Source organism: Ambystoma mexicanum, chromosome 5q (genome assembly GCF_040938575.1).
Source record: "Ambystoma mexicanum isolate Mex_15411 chromosome 5q, UKY_AmexF1_1, whole genome shotgun sequence".
Classification (NCBI taxonomy): domain Eukaryota; kingdom Metazoa; phylum Chordata; class Amphibia; order Caudata; family Ambystomatidae; genus Ambystoma; species Ambystoma mexicanum.
In genome coordinates, this window is record NC_090933.1 from 1,130,820,593 (window position 1) to 1,130,846,391 (window position 25,799).

The window sequence follows — 25,799 nt, forward strand, 5'->3', positions numbered from 1 at the left end:
CGGCATTGCCAACTAAGCTTGCTACCTTCACGTCAGCACTGGGCCTGAGGGATGCGTGGAGAGACCTTCACCCAACAGAGAAACAGTTCTCTTTCCACTCGGGTGCGCATGCGTCAATGTCCAGGCTGGACTACTTCTTCCTCCCCAGTGATAACATACATAAAGTAGTAGAAGCGACCCTCCATCCCCGAGGAATCTCAGATCACTCCCCGCTCACAATACTGGTTGAGACAGAGAGACCACGGCCTCCACCGACGTGGCGAATGAATGCATACTACCTGGGCTTCCCGGAACTGATAAAAAAAATCCAGGAAGCAACTGCAACATACTTCGAATTGAACCAAGACACAGTGAACGATGCAGGGATAGTGTGGGAAGCATACAAGGCAACTCTGAGAGGTGAAATCCTAAGCTGGACAACGGCACACAAAAAAACGCATCAGCAGGATGTGAAAGCTGCAGAGGCAGAGGTGACACGAGCGGAGGCAAATTTCACGCTCACAGGAACGATAAGAGACAACACGACCTTACAGGCGGCACAGAAGAAACTACATAATGTGGCACTGACATGTGCACAACAAGCCCACAGAACGGTGCGAGCCAAAATATATGAAACAGGGGATAAAGCCGGCAGGATGCTAGCATGGCTGGAGAGGAGAGAGGAGAAACACCTACAAGTGCGCCGGATACACACCACAAACAATGATTGGGCCTCAACGGACTCAGACATAGCGGAGGCCTTTGCAACCTACTACGAAACATTATATACCCCACCGACGACTTTGCCGGACGCCACCATTCTAGACTCAGTGACCATCCCAGCTCTAAATGAAACCCAGAGGCTGGATCTGGAAGCTGCAATAACAGAGGAGGAGCTGACGACAGCCATTTCACAGCTACAGAATGGGAAAACTCCGGGGCCAAATGGCCTTCCAGTGGAAATCTGGAAGAAAATTGGCACCGGAAACATAGCGCCACACATGCTCAAAATGTTCCTGCAGGCAAAGGAGAAAGGTATCCTTCCGCCAGATCTAAGAAAAGCCAGCATAGTAGTAATACACAAAGAAGGCAAAACTCCAGACGCATGCGGCTCGTATCGCCCAATATCTCTCATCAACACAGAAGCTAAAATATTGGCCAAAATACTAGCAGGCAGATTGCAAACGGTGATAACCTCCCTGGTCCATCCGGACCAATGCGGCTTTATGCCACAAAGATCCACACGAATGAATATACGTAGACTCCACTCCGCCATTGAAAGATCGACCGCTCTGCAGGACCCATTAGCAGTACTTGCCATTGACTTTGAGAAGGCCTTCGACTCGGTCCACTGGGAGGCCCTGTGGCTTATCATGGGCAGAATGGGGTTCGTAGAGCAATTCATAAACTGGGTCAAACTCCAATACAATGCCCCAATTGCAGAAATCAGGGTCAACGGCTGGACCTCACGACCCATAAAACTTGGGAAGGGCACCAGGCAGGGATGTCCCCTCTCAGCAATGCTGTTTGCACTTGCGATTGAACCATTGGCGATAATGTTAAGAGAGTCCATAAATTGGAAAGGGTTCCACTGGGCACAGGACTGGGAAGACAAGGTGTCCCTATATGCAGACGATCTCCTAATTTATCTCAGTGACCCAGTGGTCTCCTGGCCCATTGTAACCAATACACTAAGCACATATGGAACCTTTAGTGGGTTAAAAGTAAACTATGATAAATCTCTGATCTTTCCAATAAAGGGTATTGATACAGTGGCCTTAACTGCTAGCCCGTACAAGATAGAGAACGAGCAGTTCCGATATCTGGGGATACAAATCTCAACTGACCTAAAACAGTATATAGGACGAAACCTACACCCAGTAAGAGATAGATTTGTAAATGATGTCAGGCACTGGATGGCCCTCCCGCTCACCCTACTGGGAAGAGCTGCTTTATTCAAGATGCTGGCCCTACCCCGGTTTCTATACGCCTTGCAGAATACACCAATACACATACCCCAAATAGAATTTCACAAAATAAATGGAACACTTAGGAAACTCCTCTGGGGAGGGGGCCACCCACGAATTGCTCTCGGAACCCTTCAGCGCTCAGTGTGGGAGGGAGGAATTGGACTGCCACACCTGCAGACGTATTACTGGGCTGCCCAAATGTCGGTGGTGGATGATAGCCTGCACGCTGACCCAATGATGCCACACAACAGAGCAGACGCCCGAACGAACCATGGAGTCACCCCACTAGAAAGTCTATACCAAAAGAAAACCCGACAAGTCACACCCACAATGATGGCTCAGAAAACGCAGGTTTGGACAGAGGCACATAAACACCTGGGATGAGAGGGAAAGCTCACACTGAAGCAACCCTTATGGTGGAATAAGCACCTCCCAGAACTTACAGGCATCCCCAAATGGACATCCTGGGAGGAGGCGGGGATAAAAATACTAGAAGATCTGATACAAGATGGTGAAATCAAGACATTCCAAGACCTGAAAGATGAATTCAAACTTCCCAACACGGAACACTTCCACTACTTGCAAATAAGGCATGCACTCAATTCAAGCGAAATAGATCTCACAAACGTGCCAGAATGCACCCCGATTGAGAGAAACGTGGTGATGGAACGAATTGGGCACAAAGTAACAACCACAATGTACAATGCCATCAACTCGTTTGCCACGAAAGAACTCACAGGCCTTAAAGAAAAATGGGAAAGGGATGTGGGGCAAATACAGGCAGAGGACTGGACATTGGCACTGATGCACCCCCGAGAATCAGCAATCTCAGCTAGAATCAGACTGGTGCAACTAAAAATCCTACATAGGATTTACTATCCTAGAGAGGCCTTGCATCAATGGGGAAGAGCGATGGATCCGAACTGCTTAAAATGTCACCGTCTGAAAGGAACCTTCTTCCACATCCTGTGGGAATGCCCGAAGATACAGGACTTCTGGCAACAATGCTGTGATAGGCTCACAACAGTACTTAACCGTGATATACCGATGGACCCCAAACTCCTGATACTGGGAATAGACTCGGATATAGAACTATCCAGATACGAAAAGCTCATGTTTGCAACAACCACGAGTCTGGCGAAGAGAAACATAGCTCAACTGTGGGGCTCGCCCACGTCACCACAATACGCCAAATGGGTGGCCGACGTGGACATGTGCATCCCGATGGAATCGAGGGTGTACACCACAAGAGGATGTCCAGAGAAAATGGCCAAGGTATGGAGTAAATGGGAGGACAATTGAGGGCAAGCAAAGAATAGACAAGAGACACTGAGTGCCGTACAACGAACTATTTTGAGCTACTGAAACGCTATCAAGTAACTCTAGATGTAGCACTGCTGTACTATATGTAAATCTAATCCAAATGCCGGGATGAGATGAATACCTGTATGTTTATATGTTTAAATGTTTAAATGTTTAAAGAATTATGTGTAATGACTAAATATCGGCTACCTCTTGGTGCCGTGTTTGTTTATGTCCAAAAAAAACAATAAAAAAATATTATATCAAAAAAAAAAAAAAAATATTCTACATGTACATTTTAAACTTTATTTGACTTCAATAAACTCAATATTTGTTTGTGGCTTGGTGAAACGTTTGCGTATGAGAGGCGAAAGCATATAGTAGGCGAATGGACTGTTGCCGCCCAACGTAATTGAATCGGCTGTGTTGACCGGTAGTGGAAAAGGAGACTATGTCTTCCTCCCCCACATTCCACTCATTCCGACAGAAATGGCGTTGAGTTTCAAGCGCCTCAGTTTGGGTCATGCTGGCATTCTGTATAACGATCAACAAGACACAGGGCTATTCAAGCAAGTGCACTGGTATCAACTTGGAATCTCCATGTTTCTCCCACAGGCAGTTAAAGGTCGGGTGTTCGTTCTAGAGTGGGTTCCCCAAATCAGTTGTATATCTTTACTCCAACTGGAAAAAACTAATAATGTTGTTTATAAACAAGCCTTACAATGCACATGTACTTCGGTAATATTGAACTTTAGGTCCATAGTTTTGAGTTCTGTAGTCTTTATAAGAAAACATTTTTAAAATAATAAATAATCGAAAAGTTTAGGACATTTTTCTTTTCACCTTTCTTATAGAACTTTCCCGAAAACTGTAAAGCTACCTAAAGGTACTTCTAACAAATAGTACCTATGAGAGAATAAAATCCCACGTAACGCCGGGTATATCATCTAGTTAAATATCAATGGAAGGGTTCATTTGTAAAAATAAATTTAACATTGTAAGTGCAAGTTTTCTGTGCATGGAAAAGGAAGGGTCATCCCATGGGACATTGTCACCTCCCCCCATCGGGGAATAACTGATCTGTTCAGCCTCTCCATTTGAAAGGCAATTGCTTTGAAGTTTCAGGGCCTGAGAGGAGCTGCGTTCATGCTTGACAGAGCCATTTATTGGTGTGCTGGATAAACAGACAGACTGCTGTTAAGTGGGCTAAAATTTGTAAAATCCCCAAAATTCAAGAAATGTTGTGGACCATCCCCGGACTGACTTGGGGGTGGCCTGCGATCCAGATTGTCACCTGAGGCCAGAGTGCAATCTGGCTAGAGAGAGAAAATCTCTTCCGTATCTATTAGCCCAGCATTTGACTTCAAAAGAATGATTGCTCATTTTACTGTAGGCTAATCTCAACAGAGAGCAGTGAGGCCTGAAACGCATGTTTCAAGAGAAATTAAACCAAGAGGACAATAAATAATATGCATATAATTAGGAGAGGCCAATATGTATGCAGAATCATACTTTAGGGATTTTCTCAGCAACGATAAAATGCACAGTTGCTATGCAGGTGTCATTCTAAAGCTTATAACAAGCAGGTCTTGTTAGCCCACATTTCATCAAAATCCGGAACTTGAGCATCATGTGAGAGGTCAGAAACGGGAGGCAGACACAAAGGTTGGATAAAGGCCGATCTGTCCCCACGCTAAAGAGAGTTTCCCTACCTAGGAAACTAAAACTAAAGATTAGTCTGTGCCTCGTCAAAATTAGATGCACTGTCCTTGTGTCCAAAACACTAATCTGACCCTCATAAGTGTGCAAGGAACACATCTCTGATTCATGCTTGGCAATAAGTGTTCAAAATAAGTAAATGCATTCAGAAAAAATTATCTTTGGGGGGGTGCTGTTGAACAGCCAACAAAATGGCTGCCTAGCTTTCCAGCTCCGTGTGCCGCCGCTCTTTATTTGCCTTCATCTGCGGTCTAACATCTTTCCCCATCCTCTAAACCGGCTCCTGCCTTGCAGACACTTCGCCCCACCTGCCCGTGAAATTCTGGCCCAAATCGGACCTCCTGAGCCTGAGTTCGACCGGCGTCGCAGCACCGCGTTGGACTGACTGGGCGGCCGCTCGGGCGGGGGACGGGGTGGTTCCGGGAGGGCCCACCGATGCCAGCGGCCCTGCTGCTCGTTTGTTCTCGCCGCCCGCCTCCCTGGCTCGATCGCTGGCCTCCCGGAGCCTGGGGGCTGTAGCTGATCGGGAGCGCGGAGGCCGCCATCACGGCCTGCGCCGATACGCGTAGGTGAATCCTGCCTTGGACATCGCGGCCTAGCCGCTGGGGTCTCCCGCGGCCATCCGCTACTCTGCGCCGCTGCCTGGCTTCTTCCCGCGGCCCCCGTGTCTCTGCGGGACCCATCGAGGATATCGCCGCCGCCAGACCTACGGCCGGGGGGCCTCTCAGCGCAGCGCTGAAACTGTGCCATTGACTGCGTGGGATCCCCCCGTGGACTTCGCGCAGGCTCGCTGGAGACTCTGCCATCCGGATCTTGCACAAGCTTAAGGTGAGGAGCTGGGGAGGCTACTGAGAGGGGCGCTCCCGTGACCCCTCCGCTCTGGCTGCTACCCCCCGCTCCCTCATCAGAACTGTACTCCACGACATTGGGATCCCGCGGCAATTACCCATTCTGCCTCATATGATCCATTGAGGCGCGCTGCATGGTTGTCTCCCCAGACACTGCCTCCCCTACACCCTGGCTCAGGAGCCTGGATAATACGCTTCACTTGTTTGTGAAGCGCTGTTTGGCAAGGGCTGTCTACGGCTGGACTCGCTGAAGGATTGCTGCTAGCTGTGCCTTTCTGCTGCCTCTTTCCCGTGACTTCAAAGGAAAACGAAAACAAAGAAGGGACTTTGTGTTTTTTTTTTTCTTCGAGCCCCTCGGCCCCGCCCTCCTTTCCCACAATCCATTTAATCCTGGACACCCGTGCTTTTTGCGCGCTTGTTTGTGAAGCGCTGTTTGGCAAGGGCTGTCTACGGCTGGACTCGCTGAAGGATTGCTGCTAGCTGTGCCTTTCTGCTGCCTCTTTCCCGTAACTTCAAAGGGTATGGGACTTTGATGCTGACACGATCCGTGCAAGCCGGAAATAGCCTGATTGACTATTTTTCTGATACTATTTTTCTTTCTCCCTAGAAAACGAAAACAAAGAAGGGACTTTGTGTTTTTTTTTTCTTCGGGCCCCTCGGCCCCGCCCTCCTTTCCCACAATCCATTTAATCCTGGACACCCGTGCTTTTTGCGCGCGCGCTTGTTTGTGAAACGCTGTTTGGCAAGGGTTGTCTACGGCTGTCCACGGGTGTTGAGGGTGCTCCATTTTGTTTGCTGTTGTCTTTTATATATATTATTATTATTACTTCTTTTTCTCCTTCTTTTCTTTTTTTCAAATTTTTTTTGCATAATTTACTATGTTTACCCATCTTCAGTCTCTTAAAGTAGGCATGCCCGATGATTCTGTAATTGCTGCTAATCTGACAAATTCTGTGATGAATAATTTTTGTGCGTTTCGTAGGTTGCCGTCCCTATCAGCTCCTCCATTGCAATCACAACAGAGAATCACAGATAATTTTCCTCTGTCAACCCATGGCTCAATTATCACGGAAAGCAACCACACTCGCACATCTCTTTGTTAACCCATAACTCCAGTGCACGGCACGTTTGGCACCTCTCAACATGTGGTGCATGCTCCGTACCGTGCTGCTGGTCCCCGTCAATGGACAGGGTCTCCAATAGCCCCAATGTCACAACTTGTTTCTGATTCAACTTTGATTGCTGCCGATAACCATCGTTTTAAAACGCATGTCCTGCCAATAGCTCCTACTTTAGATACTATTCATGAATGTCTTACCCCTGCAAATAAGGAGACCATCTCCTCTTATGATGATTTACCCCACTCCCCTTTCTCTGTGGCTAGTATTCACGATCTAGCCCAGCCACATGAAATCTCATCCAAAGTAATGCTCCAAGTGATGCTTCTCTTTACGCGCATCCGACTCCGCGTGCGCAGCCTCAACCATCTTCACCGGTTTCTGCGTCTATCACCTTACCCTTCATGCTTGAAATCACGCTTGCTGCTTTAAATACCACGGTGTTAAGTCTTTATAAACTGTTTGAATGCCTTGACGACAAAATTTCTACTCAATCCTTGCAGATTGACACCATGTATGATTGGATAACCTCCCTAAATCCTGTGCCAACTCAAGTGCCTGTTCATCCAGTCTCTACCCAGTTGGGACCCTTTCCCACTGTTCCCTCATTTGAAGAAATCATTCGCCCCACTGAGGACGATCTCGTTAATGAACCCATTGTGGTCAATGATTCCTCTTGGGAGAACATCTCCACGACTCAAGGAAATCTACCTTACGAGATTCCCGAGTTGGTGGTTACTGAATCTATTCACCAACCCCCTCCACTAGCCCCCCTCCTGTTTCTTGTCCTGACATTGCTCGGGAGCCTTTAAAACGCAATCGTCAAAAGAAAAAGAAATTGCCGCTTAGGCAATCACTTATCAAGAAATCTAAGAACATGATTGCCCCGAAGCTCCCGAAGAATTCCATTGCTTCTTTCTTTAAACCTTCATCTGCAAGTGTTCCACAGGCTCCATCTATCAATCAACCCAAGCCTGTGTGTCAAATTGATAAGAGTGGCCCGTGTGGTAGTCTACCACCTTTCAATAATTCTCATTATTCTCCTACATAATTTAATTAATGCTTTGGAAAACTCTGTGCCTCCTGCATGTTCAAAGGCTGCTACTTCTATCACCTCCATTCCAATTTCTGTGCCTGCTTTGATCACTTCCGGCCCCATAATTTGCCCTGATAATTCATCTACTGCAAAAACTGTTCTCATTAAAAATGCCATTGATGAATATCTTTCCCTGAAAAACCAGGCTATTCCTCCCACCTGTGTTCCCACTCAGTCTACTGATGCTGTTCTCTGATTTCAACCAATAATCCTTTCAGAATGGCACCTACAAGTACAACGCCTCCCCCTTTAGTTCCTATGTTACCCCCTACCACAGTCCAAGATCAAGCTCCTAACGACATGCCGTGTGACAACTCTTTACATAATTCTGATTTGATGACCTCTCAGTTTAAATCTTTGATGGACGCTTTTCTTGAAACCCACGGTGTTCCATATATTGGTTCTTCCAATAATAATGCGCTGGCTATCACTCATGTCCAAAGTGGTCCGCGCCCTGGTTCCTCAATAGCAGTTCCACATCAATCTCAGGACTCATTACGTAGCCTTCCTACTCGCCAGTCCTGGTCTGTCATCACCCCTGCATCGACAAAGTTGAATTACCACCCCCTTCCCCGCCCTGTCACCTTGCAGTCATCTAAAAATATGAACTTTAGTAAAATACCTCCCAAAACTCTATCTCAAGTCTCCAATATTCGTGCACCAAATGGCCACTCATTGATCATGAAATGCCGTGGTGGTTCTCATCCTCTGTACGATCTCAATAGACAGTGTGTATTAAACATCCTGTACGATGTTAACACCTTGGAACATATCTCGTCAACAAACATTGACCTGGTGGAATTCATTGCGGATGCTGACTTCACCATTGTCCGTTTATGGATTCCTTCAGCTACTGTGGCGAAATTGCTTTGGGATGCTAAGCTGATATTGTTTGAGATGGGATTTCTTATCTCTCAGGACCCCGATCGATCACAATCTCTGTTCACCTCAACAAATTTAGCGGCTAGTGACTCAGGTAAATCCCTTCAAACCACACGTGTTTACCAATCTACCAAAAATGGCTGTCCCAATTTATAACCTCAAGATTTTCCGAAATATCGTTCCATTTCATTAGGTTGTTGGAATACCAGAGGCCATGTCCATTTACAACATTCTATTGATGTGTTCACTCACTCTTATGATATACTGGCTTTTCAGGAAACATGGTTTCTAACTCCTCCTGTTTGGGACAATTATGCAATTGCTCTTATTGCGGCTGTAAGAGGTGAGAAAGGTCGTCCAATGTCGGGCCTCTTGGTAGCAGTTAGACAATCTTCTGACCTAGAAATAGTTCCATGGTACGCCTTCGACCTCTATATACAACTAGTCCGAGTAATTGGTTGCGGAGGCAATATGGCCATTTTCAATATATACCGGGATCCGGCAAAACTCTTTGAATTTATTCCTTAGAGAACTTTCCTATATGTTGGAAATAGTTGCTCAGGCATCTGATATTACTGCCACTTTTCTTCTTGGCGATCTTAATCTCGATTGTTTTAATCCAACTTCTGAATCTACAGCCCAGGAGGTCCTGACTTGGTCTACCTTTATGTCTCACTATAACTTTATGATGATCAACGGGTCTATGCCTGGTGATCTTCCACCCGCAACTACTTGGCGCCGTGATTTAAGCACCAGTACAATTGATTACATATATGCTGATTCAAATTTGTTTGATAATATCACTTCACTAAACATCACTCCTCAGATGTATAGTGACCACAAGCTTTTGACACTACATTTCCTAAGACCACTGGCGTTAGCGCCTTCTTATACTAAAAGGTCCTCTCAACAACTTGTTATAAATCCCTCTGGTAATCACCTCTCGGTGTCCTCTAGAATGTTTTGGATGTTAAAACAATCTCTTGCCCCCTCTACGGTGCCCAATTCCAATTCCAAGGTCGAATATACACACCTGTTACAACAATTTCAGAACAACATTCTTATCTCTAAACAGAGGTTGATTACTCACTTACACTCCTTTGATCATGAATTACATTATAGAAGGTCTAGTTATAGGCAAGAACGGAAATGATTGCTCTCCTCGTCACTAAGCTCTCGGTTTGACCATGCAAGGCAGGCAAAAACCCGCTATACCAACTGGGTCCGTGGACATAGAGCCTTGTTATTTCAAAAAGATAGTGAGCTTATGCTTAACATTCTAGCTACAAAAAATTCTGCAAGTGTATGGAAATTACTTAAGCATAAACATTGTAATCATCAACTAGATGCACAAGCCAATGGCGTGCAAGAAGCGCAATGGGTCCAACATTTCTCCGAATTATATTCTGATCCGGAGTTCAGTAATTTTAAATACCAAATGCAGTCCACCACGCAATGGTCCCTGAACTGCGAGATGGAAACCATTATTAATTACATAAAATTGGCTAAAAATTCAAGAGCTGCAGGACCCGATGGAATCAGCAATCTAATGCTTAAATCCAACATAAACCATTGGGCCCAAATTCTCTTCCTTTTATTTCAAAATATTTTGATCTCTCGAACACTCCCATCTTCATGGCACTCGTCTATTCTCGTGCCCATTTACAAGAAGGGAGATTGTTCGCTCCCCGAGAATTATCGACCCATCGCGCTCCTTGACTCGCCGAGCAAGATTTTTGCAAAGTTTTTATTGCTTGAATTTTCTGCATGGACATCAATCCATCTACATCGCAGCCCATTCCAAACAGGTTTTGTTGCCGGAATGGGCACAGCAGTTAACTTGTTCCTTCTAAATTCCATTAAATCTTTGTGTCACATTCAAAAACAGCAGGTTTACTTTGCTTTTGTGGACCTGCACTCTGCATTCGACTCAATTTCTAGAGTCAAACTTATGTCTAAACTTATTCATGACAAATGTCACCCCTCCATTACTGATCTTATTTATCACTTACATTCTACTACCACGGTTCAGGTTAGATTGACATTGAATGGCTTACTTTCCCATCCGATTCCGACTACACGCGGCCTTAAACAAGGCTGTCTGTTAGCGGCAGCCATTTTTAATTATTATATCCAAGATATCAAATTTTCCTTTGAACCCATCCAATCAGATTCTCTGAAAATTAATGGTGTCTCAATTAAAGCTCTCTTCTATGCCGATGATATCGTTCTCATCTCAAAGACTCCCAATGGTTTACAAAAACTTATCAGCCCTAGACCACTATGTCATAGAGAATGATTTAAAAATTAACTCCACAAAGACTCAAGTCTTGATGTACAACCCTCATTCTGGTTTCCATACTCGGAAACATTGGCTGATTGGTAATAATATTTCTTTTTCCTTGGTTTCATCATATACCTACTTAGGTATTATTTTTGAAGCCTCTCTCCATCCACTGAAACATATGGCTCAGATCGAAGTTAAACTTCTTACAGCGATTTCACAATCACGTATTCTTGCAAAATTTGGAACATTTTCCATAATCCCGGCCTTAACATTTTGGCAGATGAAAGTCATTCCCACCGTATTATATGGTTTGGAAACAGGATCCCCCATACCATCTACTACTCTTGATAAATGGGAGGCTAAATTTTGGCGGAATGTGTTGCATCTGGCGCAGTGTATTCCCATCTCATGGTTACGATATGAACTAGGCCCCTCTTCTCTGTCTGCACATCTTAACTGGAAACAATGTTCATTTTTTAGGAAATGTCTAATATCATCTCGGATAGACAACCTACTTAAGGTATTGTCGAACTACATCTTTACGACAGATCACGTTTTTATCCGAAGATGGCTGTCAGCAGTTTACAAGACCTTGGCTGACGCAGATATCTCAATTGAAATTCTTCTGCAAAATCCTGATAAGGCTAAACAAAAAATCCATCAGACCTCCTGGATCATGAATCATCAAAAATGTCTAACTTATAAACATGCTTCGAGCTTTCGTTTTCCACCACATACGAGAGGCACCACACAATCCTATTTATCAAGAGCCCCTTCACCAAAATATAGAAATTTCATTCTCCGTTTCCGGCTACATATATGGGAAACGAGAGACCTGCTCTATATGCGTCACCTAATAGGACCTCTTCAAAACTTCTGTCGGTTTTGTCAAAAAACCAAAATCCCAGAAACTTTAGCACATTTAATCACTGCATGCCAATTCTTACCAGTCTGAGGCAATTGCATTTTCATAAATACTGTCCTGGATACGCTATGTATGAACCTGATGATTGTTGGGATCGTATTTTTGGCTCGTCAGATTTGAAAATTCAGATAGCAACGGTCCATTTTCTTTTCTCTTTAAACTTAGATCAAGGAAAAATTGATTATTCTTAGTTCAGCCGAGTACAATGAACTTTGTCACTGTGTCCTCTTTTTGTTTTTTGAAGAAACTCTGATCAAATTGTGAATACCAGATTATTAATATCTATCTTGTATTTACTGTTGTGCACCCTGAATGGTCCTTAGAGAAATGATCTTAAATTGTTTTTAATATTATTTTAATCTACCATGTTCAGACTGTGTTGATATGTCATGTTTATTGAAAAGTTGTAACATAAAAATAATGCAACTAAATCAATAATAAAAAAATAAAAAAAATAAAAATATATACGCTTCTGATAACCCTGTGGGCTGCTGCTACATCACCCAAAAAGCCAGATTTCCTTCCTTTTGACCTTTTGCTTTCCACAGCCCCAGGTCATATACAGCACCCGTATTCTACTTACTCATATTACACAATGTCTAACAGATCCAGGAATACCAGTAAAACTGGGGCTATGGATAAATTTGCAAAAGCCACCCCGAGATCCGAGTCGGCCCACTCTTCTTGTGACCAGACCGACACACCACTCCCTGCAGAGGGGCCTCCTGCGGACCTGACGGCCATGATGGAGTCTATGGCTAGAAACTTTGCTGCATTTCACGAAAAGCTAGACGATATAAATGCAAATGTGGCATCTCTTAGGGCCAAACTGGATCAACAGGGGACGCGAATCACTGAGGCTGAAAATAGAATCGGTGCCAGTGAGGACAATATAGTTACACTGCAGAGTACAGTGGCCACCCTTGTCACGGACATGAAATCAGTAAAGGCTAAGTGTGATAACCTTGAATCCAGATCAAGGAGGAATAATATATGCATTATTGGGGTCCCGGAAAATGTGCTGAAGGGCCGACTCGAATTGGCCGTAGAGAACCACTTGAAAGATCTGTTGGGCAACCCGGATTTGTCCCCCTTCTTCACAATCGAAAGGGCCCACAGGGCACTGGCCCCACGTCCCAAACCTGGTGACTTTCCGAGGCCCATTATTGCAAAAATTCTGAGTTTTAGAGATCGAGACCAGATCCTCCACCTCGCACGTGAGAAGGGTGAGCTCAGAATGGACTCGCAGATGATCCGAATTTTCCCTGACTTCTCAACCGGAGTCCAGCAGGAGCATCGCCAATTTCTTGGAGTTAAGAAACTGCTCAGGGAGAGAAGCATTCCTTATGCCATCCTATTCCCTGCGCGTCTAAAGTTCACATTCAACAACAAACTTTACTTCTTTACGGTGCCCTCGGAAGCGGTGAAATTCATAGAAGCGCACATTCCCCCTCATCCACCCGCTGAGGATAAGCTGGAGAATGACTGAACTTTGTCCGAAGCTTGCTCCCCTTGATCGTCCTTTGGTCAGGCGTTCTGCTGGCTCCATCGCTCATTAGCCTCCTCCACAACTATCCTGCTGTTACATTCACATGTCCCATGCAATCCGGGCTGTACTCACAGCACCTAATCTCTCAGATATGCACTGTTAAATTACCATAATGTTGAACTACTCATTGTGACCATGTTGACTTCTTATTGTTATTGAGTGTAACATTCCTTTGATTCACATTCAGGTCTGGCACGGCCACTGTTAGATGCAGCGACATGCATTACCAAACCGCAAACACTGCTTGTTTTTTCACAGATCCCACTGGGTTCCAAGCGTGCTAGCACACGGCAATAGCGCACCCCACTGCGATTGCACTGTTCTTCATACCGTTGTTCTGGGTTAGCCCCTGTTGGGCTCCTGCACAGGCTGGATCATGTTGGGGTCGATCCGACTGTGCGCATTTAGGGATGGGTGAGGTTCACACTGCTAAACTAGGGTTGGTGGTGAGGCTGGGGGGTAGGAACGGGATGTTATCTAAAAAAGGCACACGAGGTTGCATGGTGCGAGCACCGAAGGGCCACGATTGCAGGATTGACTCCAAACTTTGGGGAACACACCATTGTTCGGTCCGGGATGTCCACTGAGAATATGTGTGGTATAATGGTTTATTTGTCACTGCAATGTCTACCGTCATAATGCCCTGGAATGTCCGTGGGTTAAGCAATCCTACCAAGGCCCATAAAATCATTGCTTATGCCAACAGACACAGCTGTAAAGTACTGCTCCTACAGGAGACACACTCCAATAGCCACATACCTAGAACTATGGCCCCGGCATGGGGACCTGCGAGATTCTTCACCTCCTATTCCACTCAATCCAGGGGAGTACTAACGATGATTCATAAATCCATTAAGTTCACATTGCACAAAAGTTACACTGACCCTGAGGGACGTTATGTAATACTACACTGTACTCTGGCTAACAAAGAATATCTACTTGTCAACACCTACTGCCCCAATGTGGACTCTCCCAAATTTTTGGATAATATCACTACCATACTGCTGGGATATGTGGGCATACCGATCCTTTGGGGTGGAGATTTAAATCTTATTCTTGACACGGTCCTAGACAGGACTGGAACTGCTCCCCGCTCTTTGTCCAGTGCTGCACGCAGACTGCACTCCCACATTAAGACCCTTGACATCTGCGACGCTTGGAGAACGTTACACCCCCAACTGAGGGATTACACTTACTATTCATCAGTGCACGATAGCTCTTCTAGGATAGACCTATTTTTTATGTCAAGGCGAGTCATGGGCGGGGTGGTGGACTCCCAGATCCTACCTCGCACACTGTCTGATCATGCCCCGATTACAATCTCTGCGAAATTGGGGATACCTGTCCCGACATTCAGCACCTGGCGTTTCAAATCCGAGGCCCTTAGGGATGTTGCGTTGAGGGCTGAAATACTTGCTGACATTCTGTCTTTCTTTGAACACAACACTCTTCGGGACACCTCGGCTGCAGTCCGGTGGGACGCCTTTAAAGTGTATATTAGGGGTATGTCCATCCCCCGGGAGGCTGGGGTGCTGAAAACAATCAGAGACGCATTGGGTCGATCTGAAACCAAACTGAAGCAATTGGAACTGCAATGTGCCGCTAGGGCTGACCCTGCCATACTTGCTCAGGTCTCCGATGAACTCCAGGCATTCAACAAGCTCGCCGTCAGCGAAATACAATACCTTGGCCGCCCACAAGCAGCCAGGAAATATGGTGAGGGGGATAGGCCCGGGAAAACGTTAGTGACACTGATTAAATGGGAATCTGGCCGAACGCAAATCACCTCTATTAAAGATAAACATGGTAACGCTCAATGGGCTGACCAACAAATCCTAGATACATTCACTGAGTTCTACAGGTCCCTCTACTCTCAACCTGCTGAACACACTGAACAATATATGCGAGAACTCCTCGACCAGATCCCCACCACAGAGATTTCCTCCACTACTCGAGACGAATTGGACTCCCCAATTACACTGGATGGGATAGTAACAGCTATCTCCGACTTGCCCAAAGGCAAAGCCCCGGGGCCTGACGGCCTAACTGCCGATTTCTACCAAGAACACGTCGCCATAATCGCCCCCAGGCTACTTGAGGTCTGGGATGAATCGCTCCGAGTCTCTATCCTCCCCCTTTCCATACGCGAGGCAGCCATCACAGTGCTGCTCAAGCCTGGTAAACCTGATGATGAATGCGGGTCCTACAGACCCCTCTCCCTTTTGAATTTTGACACGAAGATCTTTGCAAAAATTATGGCAAACCGATTACTGCCCATTATGACATACTTAGTTCATGAAGACCAGGCCGGCTTTGTACCTGGAAGGTCTACCTCCCACAAAATCAGAAGATTGTTTAACGTGATGTCCCGCATTGATCAGGATGTACAAGCGGAGGCGGTCACGCTGGATGCCCAGAAGGCCTTTGATATGGTCTCCTGGAAATACACATGGCTGGTGCTGGAGACTATGGGCATTGGCCCAAACATGCTTAGGTTCATCAAACTGTTATACACCTCTCCTGTGGCGCGGGTTAGAACCAATACATTGACATATGACCTTTTCACACTCTTCAGGGGTACCCGACAGGGATGCCCCTTTTCTCCAATTCTATTCGCTCTAGCAATAGAGCCGATGGCAAACTATGTCTGTGCTCATCACACCCGCAGGGGAATAAGATTGATAGACAGCCCCGAAATTATATCTCTATATGCGGACGATGTTTTGCTATACATCAGAGACCCCACGACGCATCTTGACCCGATATTGAGAGATATCACTCGCATTGGCACTCACTCCGGCTTCACTATTAATTACTCAAAATCAGAGATCTTCCCGCTCACTGAATCCACCCAGCAGCCCACCACCGAATACCCCCTCCGTTGGTCACCGAATGGCGTTAGATATCTGGGTGTGCAAATATCCTTAGCCAAATCCACCCTCCTTGCTGATAATTACTCCGCGGTAGCAAGAATAGTTCGGAGACTAAAATCCTACGGTGGCGTGCCCTTCCACTGTCCATTGCTGGTCGGCTCTCCCTCATTAAAATGATCCTACTACCCAAACTCCTTTACACGTTTAGTAACGTACCCGTGTGGCCCGGGAGGGAATATTTTACTAGACTACACACACTGTGTGCACAGTTCCTCTGGCACTCTGGCGCAGTACGCAAAAAGTGGACGGACATGACGCTCCCATATAGACAAGGAGGACTCACGGCTCCGGATCTGTCACTTTATTGGTACGCGGCCCATGCCCAACATGCCACTCACTGGTATCCTGGTACTCCGGTGCATCCCCATATCAAACTGGAGCGACTGGCAGCTGCTGGTATCGACCTAATGTCCATCATACTACATCGGCAATACACGCCCGACTCACCCATTGACCCAATCAACACGACCCATCAAGCCTGGGCTCACCTGCTATTTCTGACACCTGAAGCCTTCCCGTATTACAAATGGCTTCCTGTGTGGGTCTTCCCCGGCCTAGAACCCACTCATGATGCGGCGGTGTCCCGACACTGGGGAAAGCTGGGATACCAAGCACTGACGGACTTCTACCCCGATGGCAGGTTCATTGACCCCCAAACGATTAATGGGATCAAAAGCAAACAGATACAAATTCTGTGTAATGGAAATGTCAACAACACTTCCAGTGTTCAATGATAATGGTTCACTCCAGACAAAAGTTATCGACTATTAGTGCTCAGACTGTTGATGCCAAGATAAATGAGTCTTCTTAGTCAAATAGGCTTCTTAATACATAGTTTCGACTTGGATAGTTATCTATGTCTTCATCAGGATAGGGATGAACCTAACAACATTTCTGAAAACCATACACCAGATGGTAAACTGGTCTTGTCTTGACCAGCTTCTCCTCTGTATTAGAGATGCTGGGTCAAATGCAGGTAGTCCTCGTTATAAAGCACACTCCAGGAAATTTGTAAACATCAAAAATCCCTCAATAAAAAGGATAACTCTCCTTGACTTTGTATAGATGAAGTGTCGGCACCGTCTGTCTCTTATCGAGGCCGACTTCGTAGTGATGAAAGAGGGATAGACAAAAAACTGTGACCGCCGTAACGTCCCCACTGTGTCGCAGTTCCTACTCTGTACGCGACGCAGCTTTCAATATATGGGGCGTAACACTCCCAAATGTCTTCTGTGCAAGCAATACGAAGATTAAATGAGGTCGCTGTAATATCCCTCCTGTCAAGCAGTTTCTACTCTGCATGCAGCACCGTTTCTCGCGCAGAGTGACCGTCGCCCACAATGAGTTCCAGCAGTACGGCGGTCACAGTTTTTTGTCTATCCCTCTTTCATCACTACGAAGTTGGCCTCGATAAGAGACAGACGGTGCCGACACTTCATCTATACAAAGTCAAGGAGAGTTATCCTTTTTATTGAGGGATTTTTGATGTTTACAAATTTCCTGGAGTGTGCTTTATAACGAGGACTACCTGCATTTGACCCAGCATCTCTAATACAGAGGAGAAGCTGGTCAAGACAAGACCAGTTTACCATCTGGTGTATGGTTTTCAGAAATGTTGTTAGGTTCATCCCTATCCTGATGAAGACATAGATAACTATCCAAGTCGAAACTATGTATTAAGAAGCCTATTTGACTAAGAAGACTCATTTATCTTGGCATCAACAGTCTGAGCACTAATAGTCGATAACTTTTGTCTGGAGTGAACCATTATCATTGAACACTGGAAGTGTTGTTGACATTTCCATTACACAGAATTTGTATCTGTTTGCTTTTGATCCCATTAATTGTTTTTCTAGAAAGCGTAATTTTTATCCTAACAATGGAACAGTTGTTACATGTTCTTCTCATTTCCTTTTAAAAAATGTAAATGTACTATTTTTAGAGCTGCATTAGTATGAATGAATGTATGAATGTCTGCTATATAGGATGTGTTTTACAACATTAATTAATTAAAGATTTTTTACAATTTATAACAAAATAAAATGAATTTTTGATGTAATATCCTTTGCCTTGTTCTTCAGTTGCTCTCATGTTTCCGGCACCATCACCTGTTTCATATGTATTGTTTTACCTCTAGGTGCCGGGTTTGGAGGTTCCCACCATTGTTTGTTGGTTCATTGACCCCCAAACCTGGAAACCGGGACACACCGGGACCGCCTTGGAGACCCTTCAATACTATAGATTACGGGCCGCGTTTCGCACCAAATGGCCCACATTCCCTGCTGAGCCCCCAGACAACTCGGCCATTGCATATATTGCCAACTCTGGCGGTGCCCGTGGAATAGTCTCTTCACTTTACAAGATCCTACAGGATGCTACCCCTACTCCCACTCTCAAGGCAAGTGATGAATGGGCTAGCGAACTAGACCTAGAATTATCGGACAGGGCCTGGGGCGATATGTGCCTACACACCCAAAAAGTCTCCCTCAATTTCCGTTTTCGCGCCATGCAGTACAAACTTCTAAATAGACTCTACTATACTCTGCATAGTACCTCGAGGTTCACTCGCGCTACGTCGCATCTCTGCCCCCGTTGCGCGGCCACAGAAGCTGACCACTTACACATGTTCTGGTCTTGTGACAAATTGCTTAGATTTTGGGAAAGTATCCTAGAAACACTCATGGCCATCACTGAAACGGTGATTGACCCTGATCCTTTGGCCGTCCTGTTTGGAGCCTGGAATACTGATGACACCAGACGTTTGGCTAGATTTCTCAATATTGGGTGTATGATAGCCAAAAAATGCATTCTCCAGAACTGGAAAAGTCCCTTCCCCCCCGGTCCACCAGAGATGGCTCCATATGCTTACTTGGTCGCGAAACTGTGAGGAAGAATTTATATCCATGCTCCCCGCCACCTCTCGCCCCAAGAACATCTGGGTGGAATTCAACTCCTACCTTAACAGACGAAGTGAGGACACTTCCAGCTCTGGCTCGTCCCCCACTCCTTCAATGACCACTCCTACTACAGGAACCCGTACTCGTATGAATCGTATGTGACCATTACCTGACACTACTATTACTAATGTACTATGTTTTATGTATTGCTCCACCTTATGTTGCTTAGTCATGCCTGTTGCCTTGATGTGTGTACCGTGTAAACCTCTGCCGCCAAAAAAAAAGTTTTTAAAAAAAAAAGAAAAAATTATCTTTGGATCCAGAGGGTGGTTATCTTCTCCTGGATATCTCAGGTAGAGTGACAAAAGTGTCTCTTTCAAATAAGGACCCCTTAAAGATGGCAAAAGTGTCTCTTTCAAATATGGACTCCTTAAAGATAGCAAAGATGTCTTTTCCAAATAACCACTTTCTAAGGATAGCAAAACTGTCTCTTTTAAGCAACCACATCCTAAGGATGGAATAATTGTATTTTTCAAACAGTAGTTCTTTAAGAATGGAGAAATTGTCTCTTTCAAAACAATATCCTCTTACAGAGAACCCTCTGGTATACTCTCTGGCCAGGAAGCCTCCCACAATATTAACGTATAGATTCAGATTCAACTTGCCTGGTGCTTGATCCACCAGGACCTCTTTCCATCTAAATCTTACCAAATCTCCTGGTATACTTTCTGCAGCTAATACCAAGTGCAAGCAGTTTGCCAGCAGGTATCCTCAGGCAAGGAGTCTGGGGGCCGCTTTCTCCTTCACATGGCAAGGCCTATTCCTTCACGCATTCCCACCAATTCAGCTGCTCCTCCGTGTGATCAACACACTCAAAATATCCTGCTGCAAGAAGATCCTCATTGCACCAGCGTGGCCCAGACAGATATAGTACCTGGACCGTCTTCACCTGTAAGTGGTTGCGGCCGTCAAGCTGCCTCCTCCTATAGACCTGCTATCCAGAGAAGGAGGGCCACTCCTGCACCACAAACCAGCATCGCTGAACGTGTCGGCCTGGCTCCTGCAGCCTTAAAATGTGGGCATTTCTCGCTGCCATTGGAATGCAAGACGATTGTAGCCAATGCCGGGGCTCTGTCTCCACTTGCATGCTACAAACACAAGTTGAGGCGCTTTACAGTGTGGTGCCAGACACAGAAGATCTCTCCACAGTGCGTCACAGCGCCACAACTTATGCCTTACCTGCTCTCGCCGGCTAAGGCTGGCCTTGCCCATGCATCCATCAAAGAGCACTTAGCTATGATATCCCGGTATGCCCGGGCTCCTGGCAGGCTCTCTCCTGGAAAGACTGCTTGAAATTCACTCCAAGGAACTTTCCCTTCAAATCTTATGTCTTCTTGCGTCGTCCTAACTCCACCTCCCTTATAAAATACCATATGTAAACTGATGTTGAACTTGTTTCCGACCTTAGAGTTTTGTGACACGCATATGTAGATTATGGAGAGGGGAGCATAGGAAATGCAAAATTGAGACCTTGGAACATCTCCTCTTGGAATGCAACAAAGCTTCTTATAGAAATACGTTTTTTGTGCGATTTGTCCAGGATATGAATATTTATACATGCCTGCCCTTTTGGGGAAGAATATTATCTGGGACCCAGATACACTTTCTAGCTGCTCTGAGGTACATTGATGAAATCTTAACACGTATTGGAAGGAACTCCTATTAATGGTGCCCTTTTTAAAACTGTAATTAATTGCAGAAAATTTGATTTGAGGTGGTAGTGTTGTCTCTTTGTGTCAAAATGTGGGTGATGCAGAAACATTGAGTCTTACTAGCGGGATATCAATACTTTGAGGGTACATGCCTTAGGTCTGCACGTTATCTTTTTCTACGGTACATGTTTTAATATTTTAAGAGTTAACATAGGATGCATGTTTATGCTTCATAGGATAGTAATGCAGTATATCATTTTATGTACTGTATGAATTGTTAAACTGTACTGTAGGTTTTTAATGTGCAATGTATTGTCGTGGAATGTAATTGTACTTTTATTTGTAACTTTTGTAAAAGATTTATGTGAAAGGTTTGAAATCCACCATATCACTATAAATAAAAAAAAAAAAAAAAAACTATATTACATTTAATCCAGTTGTTATTTCATAGACTGACCCACCAGTCTTTCCTGGCTTCCCCTGTCATCATTTCCAAGCAACCTCTTCTTGTCACCTTTCATCAATCCATCCTCTACAATGCACATATCTAAAGATTTATTCTATGTCGGACAGAGCTATGGGAGTGCCCACATGTATTTTCGTCCCATCAGAGCATGTTTTCCAGTCCTTCCTAAACAATCTATCCTCTTTCCATGCCACCGTCTTCTGATGTCCATTGTTGGCGGAGATTCAGCCGTGTTGCGAAGTGACTCTTGCTCTGGACCTGGCCCTTCCTCCAACGGGAGGGTGAAGAGCAACAGCGAGATGAATTACCTACTATATTGAAGTAGGCTCTTAAATAGGTTTACTGTCTCATAAAGAGAAAATACATTACTGTACCCATGCTCTTGTGTGAAACACTTTATCAAGTAAGTGGTGTTCAGCAGGGGCACAGCACAAAGTGTTGCAGGAAGTGGTCGCTCAATGAGGAACGCACTTTGATGTTACTCCAGAGGCATAAATCGTGCACATGCGTATTTCTGAATATTTAATGAAGGAAGTCCACCTGCGGACCTTATTTTCAGTTGGTGAGGTTAAAATGTCACTTTGAAATATTGTATTCGTTTATGCTGTTTCGCAGCACCCCTAATGACTTTGCTTGAGTATTAATTTGTATTTGTTTGTTTAGTTGGCTATACTTTAAGGTGATTGAATGAATAATTCCAGCAGCACATAACGGGTACTACAACTTTTTCTTTCTTCTCCTGTTCACTTCTAAAGGTGACCTCTGGATACAAGGCCAAGAGCATCGCTGCAGCACTGCCCGGCCCTTTAATCGATCCCTTACTGTCACCGTCTCTCATGGACGACTCCGAGCTGAGGCAGCTGGTTCTGGAAATATTACACAACCTAATTGATCGCCATGACAATCGGGCTAAGCTTCGGGGAATGAGGTATGAATATAATTCTCAACTCTCGTTGAGTTAATGTTATAGCATGATCGAATGTCCTGCTTAGTTATAATTACCCAAGCATGTACACATTTGGAACGTGTTGCTCTTTTTCTCTGGTTTATCGGTTAAATTCTAATTCAGTGCCAACAAAACACTGTCTCTACTTTGATTTAATTGAAAAAGGAGTGGTTTGTTTAGCTTCTTCAGATCTGTACATAAAAAGTATCTTTGTACAGGTTGCTCATTCATTAGTGTTTAGATCATCATTTTCTTGTTGTATATCGTTCATTACTGAATGCGTAATCCCATATATACAGATATATATAATTCGCTTTTAGGGCTTGAACATGTCAAATGTATTTTGTTTATTCTAAAGCCATCCGAAAGAAGGCTGTTTTGTTAAAAGGAGCAGTAGGTAGATAAATATGTTCGATATCATGTTAAATATTTTTTGTTTTTTAAAGTATAGGGCATGTCCCTTTTATGCACAGGACATGACGCGTAATGAAAACAAATTACAGCATTAAACTGAAGCGACCTCCAATGTTCAGCAGTCTATATTAAACGCTGTAACTATTTTATTACATGCATATTTTAGTTCGGCGGTCGTCCCACACTGTCGTTAAGTTGCATGTTGAGTAGTATATGAGGGATTACACATTTTATTTGCAGATGGTTTCCCTTGTTTAGTATAACTCGCTGCATTGTATCTGTAATTAAAATAGTGAAATAAAGGGTTGTTTGTACATTACTACGTGTATTCTAAACTACAGTGTATCATAATAACAAAATTCTAAATATTATGAGCCAACTCGCCCATTCAGGTTGTATGCCAAATGTCTCTGAATAAATAATAAGGGTTCATTCACCTTGTCGGGTAGAAATCCCTATTAGATAAAGAGACAAAAGGTTGGGTGTGTATCTTCTTTGTTGGCTATGTTTAAACTGAATGAACAGTGCTTTAGTGAATTGACTATAGAGGGAAACGCGTATGGTGCCCCTGCAAATATGGATGAAAACTGTTGTCCCACTCACCTGAAAAGAAGCTGGATTCTTGCTCTAGTGTATAGTTACTCGAACACTGATCCTGTAGGATACAGTGTGACAAAATGGCAGCTGTTTTGAAAGCGAAAGCATGTGACATCATCGCGCATGCGTGTCTAGCGCAATGACGTCAACGCCAACGTTGCATGCATCCATATTTTACTAATGCTTATCTAAAGGAGTTTGCACATGGAAACTAAAACTTTAAAGGCCTTGCTCAAGGAATTTGTGGCAGATGTAGCCCATTCTTCAATGTTTGATAATAGATGTTTGATATAAGCACATGCCAGTTTACATATCTTCTTGACTTGTGATGCATGCTTATAATAAATAAAACAAGTATATATGCGGTTGATTTAAATGACATCTCTTATCTGCCCAACAAACTTCATCAAAATAATGTGAATATCACTGCTGAATTTTAAGGTAACCTGTCAGGTAATTGTTACATAGACATGTTAGAAGCTAAATGAAGACATATTAGAAACTGAATAAATAAACTAATGGGAACATGGTGTCATGGCCACTGTGAGGGGGCACAGGTTGTGCCACAAGCAGGCTTCCACCAGAACACTGAGGTCCTTACAACTACTGCAAAAGGGCTCCTGGAGCCAGTCCCGGTGCCTTTGGCACCAGGCTCATATGTAGGAAGGAAGGGCTGTTCAGGCTAGGTCCCATTTATGTACATGGGCCTTTAAATCCAACATGGAAGCACCCACACAGTCTAGTTCTAAGAACCAAGCCATGCGGTCTAGTGTTTTGGGTGTGGAACTACTTTCCCTGGTACTACTTTACCTGGGCTATACAAACCACACCCTGACTGCAGAACACGCTTCTTGTTATTCTGCAAGCCGCAGCGTGACGCTCACCGTGTCCAGCTCCTGGTCTTCAGCATCTTCCTGTAATCCTAAAAGAACAAGATTATTCTGTTTTACTTGAGAAAACACCATCCAGCACTCAGCATCTCAACTGGGCTGCAATCTGTGTAAACCGTGAGAAGAAACATCACTCACCTGCGAGTACGAGCTTAAGGACTTCCGGCAAACCGCTGCCACAGCTGCTGTTCGAACATTGCGACCTGCAATAACGAGAAAGGGAAAATCAATATTAGAACGTGCGCTTCCAAAACATCGAATTCCATCAGTCTTACCTGAATTCCATCGCGCTATGCCACGCTTCCACCCGGAGCACCACAGCAACATCTGCAAAGGAAGAGAGACATATTCAGGTTCGCTTTCAATATTAAACAACCGCACAGCGCTGTACTTACCTTAACAGATTCCGGGGGCCTGTTTTTCATCGCACTCTTATCCACTCGCAGCACCACAGCAGCCTGTGAAGAGAAGAAGGAAACACAGCTTAGCTTTAAAAGACAATAAAGGCGCTGCGCTTCGCACTTTCTCTTACCGAGAAAACGTGCCTCTCCATCCAGCACGCCAGCATCAAGACCTTTGCACCTGAAAAGGAGGAGATAAAGACATTAACAAATTCCCACCATAAACAGAACAAAGACTTACAATTAACAAACCTACCTGCCTACCAGCAGATTTGGGGTCACAGTAGGCCTGGGCCCAAGGAAGGCGTACTGCAGCAGTGAAGCAACTCGGGCAGCTCGCCAACAAACGTCAAGTGCCCCTGCACAAGAAACGCAGGATGGATAGCTCACCCTACAAATAACTAAGATTCATTATTCAGCACTGGGCAACTACGCATCCAGGGTTCCAGATCTCAGAGCCTTCCAGACGCCCCCGGGGATATCAGGTGAGCTTAACACAAGATCTTTTTAAAGTTGAAATGTTTACAGTTCATTGTCTTTGTTGAGGCCCGAGAAGCAAGTGTCCACAGTACTGATACATTTTGCCTCTCTTTGTTGGAGGAGGAGTTCCCCAGTGCCTGCTCTCTGGTGTTTTTCCACCTTCATCCTAACCAGTGCATTTAAGTTCTTGCGAATTGCAATTTGAATGTTTTTCATTGAAATGAGCTGCCAATGGGTATCTAATGTCTCTGACTCGAATGCTCCAAAGCTGGATAGTACTGCCTATATACCACTTACCACATAGGCATTGTATTCAATATACTATATGTGTGGTGTTGCAGTTGATGAATCCCTGAATTCCTTCTGTTTCCATTTGGTAGTTTGATGT

At 44.7% G+C, this 25,799-nt stretch overlaps 1 protein-coding gene across 4 annotated transcripts in view; it reads left to right on the plus strand.

Annotated features, from left to right (window-relative positions):
- The window catches only part of EFR3A (EFR3 homolog A), a 1,818,520-nt gene that overhangs the window by 1,142,464 nt on the left and 650,257 nt on the right, over positions 1–25,799 (plus strand). For all 4 annotated transcript variants that reach the window (XM_069621641.1, XM_069621640.1, XM_069621642.1 and 1 more), the window contains one exon: positions 22,439–22,611. In XM_069621641.1, the coding sequence (XP_069477742.1) occupies positions 22,439–22,611 (173 nt within the window). The remainder of the gene's footprint in view (positions 1–22,438; positions 22,612–25,799) is intronic.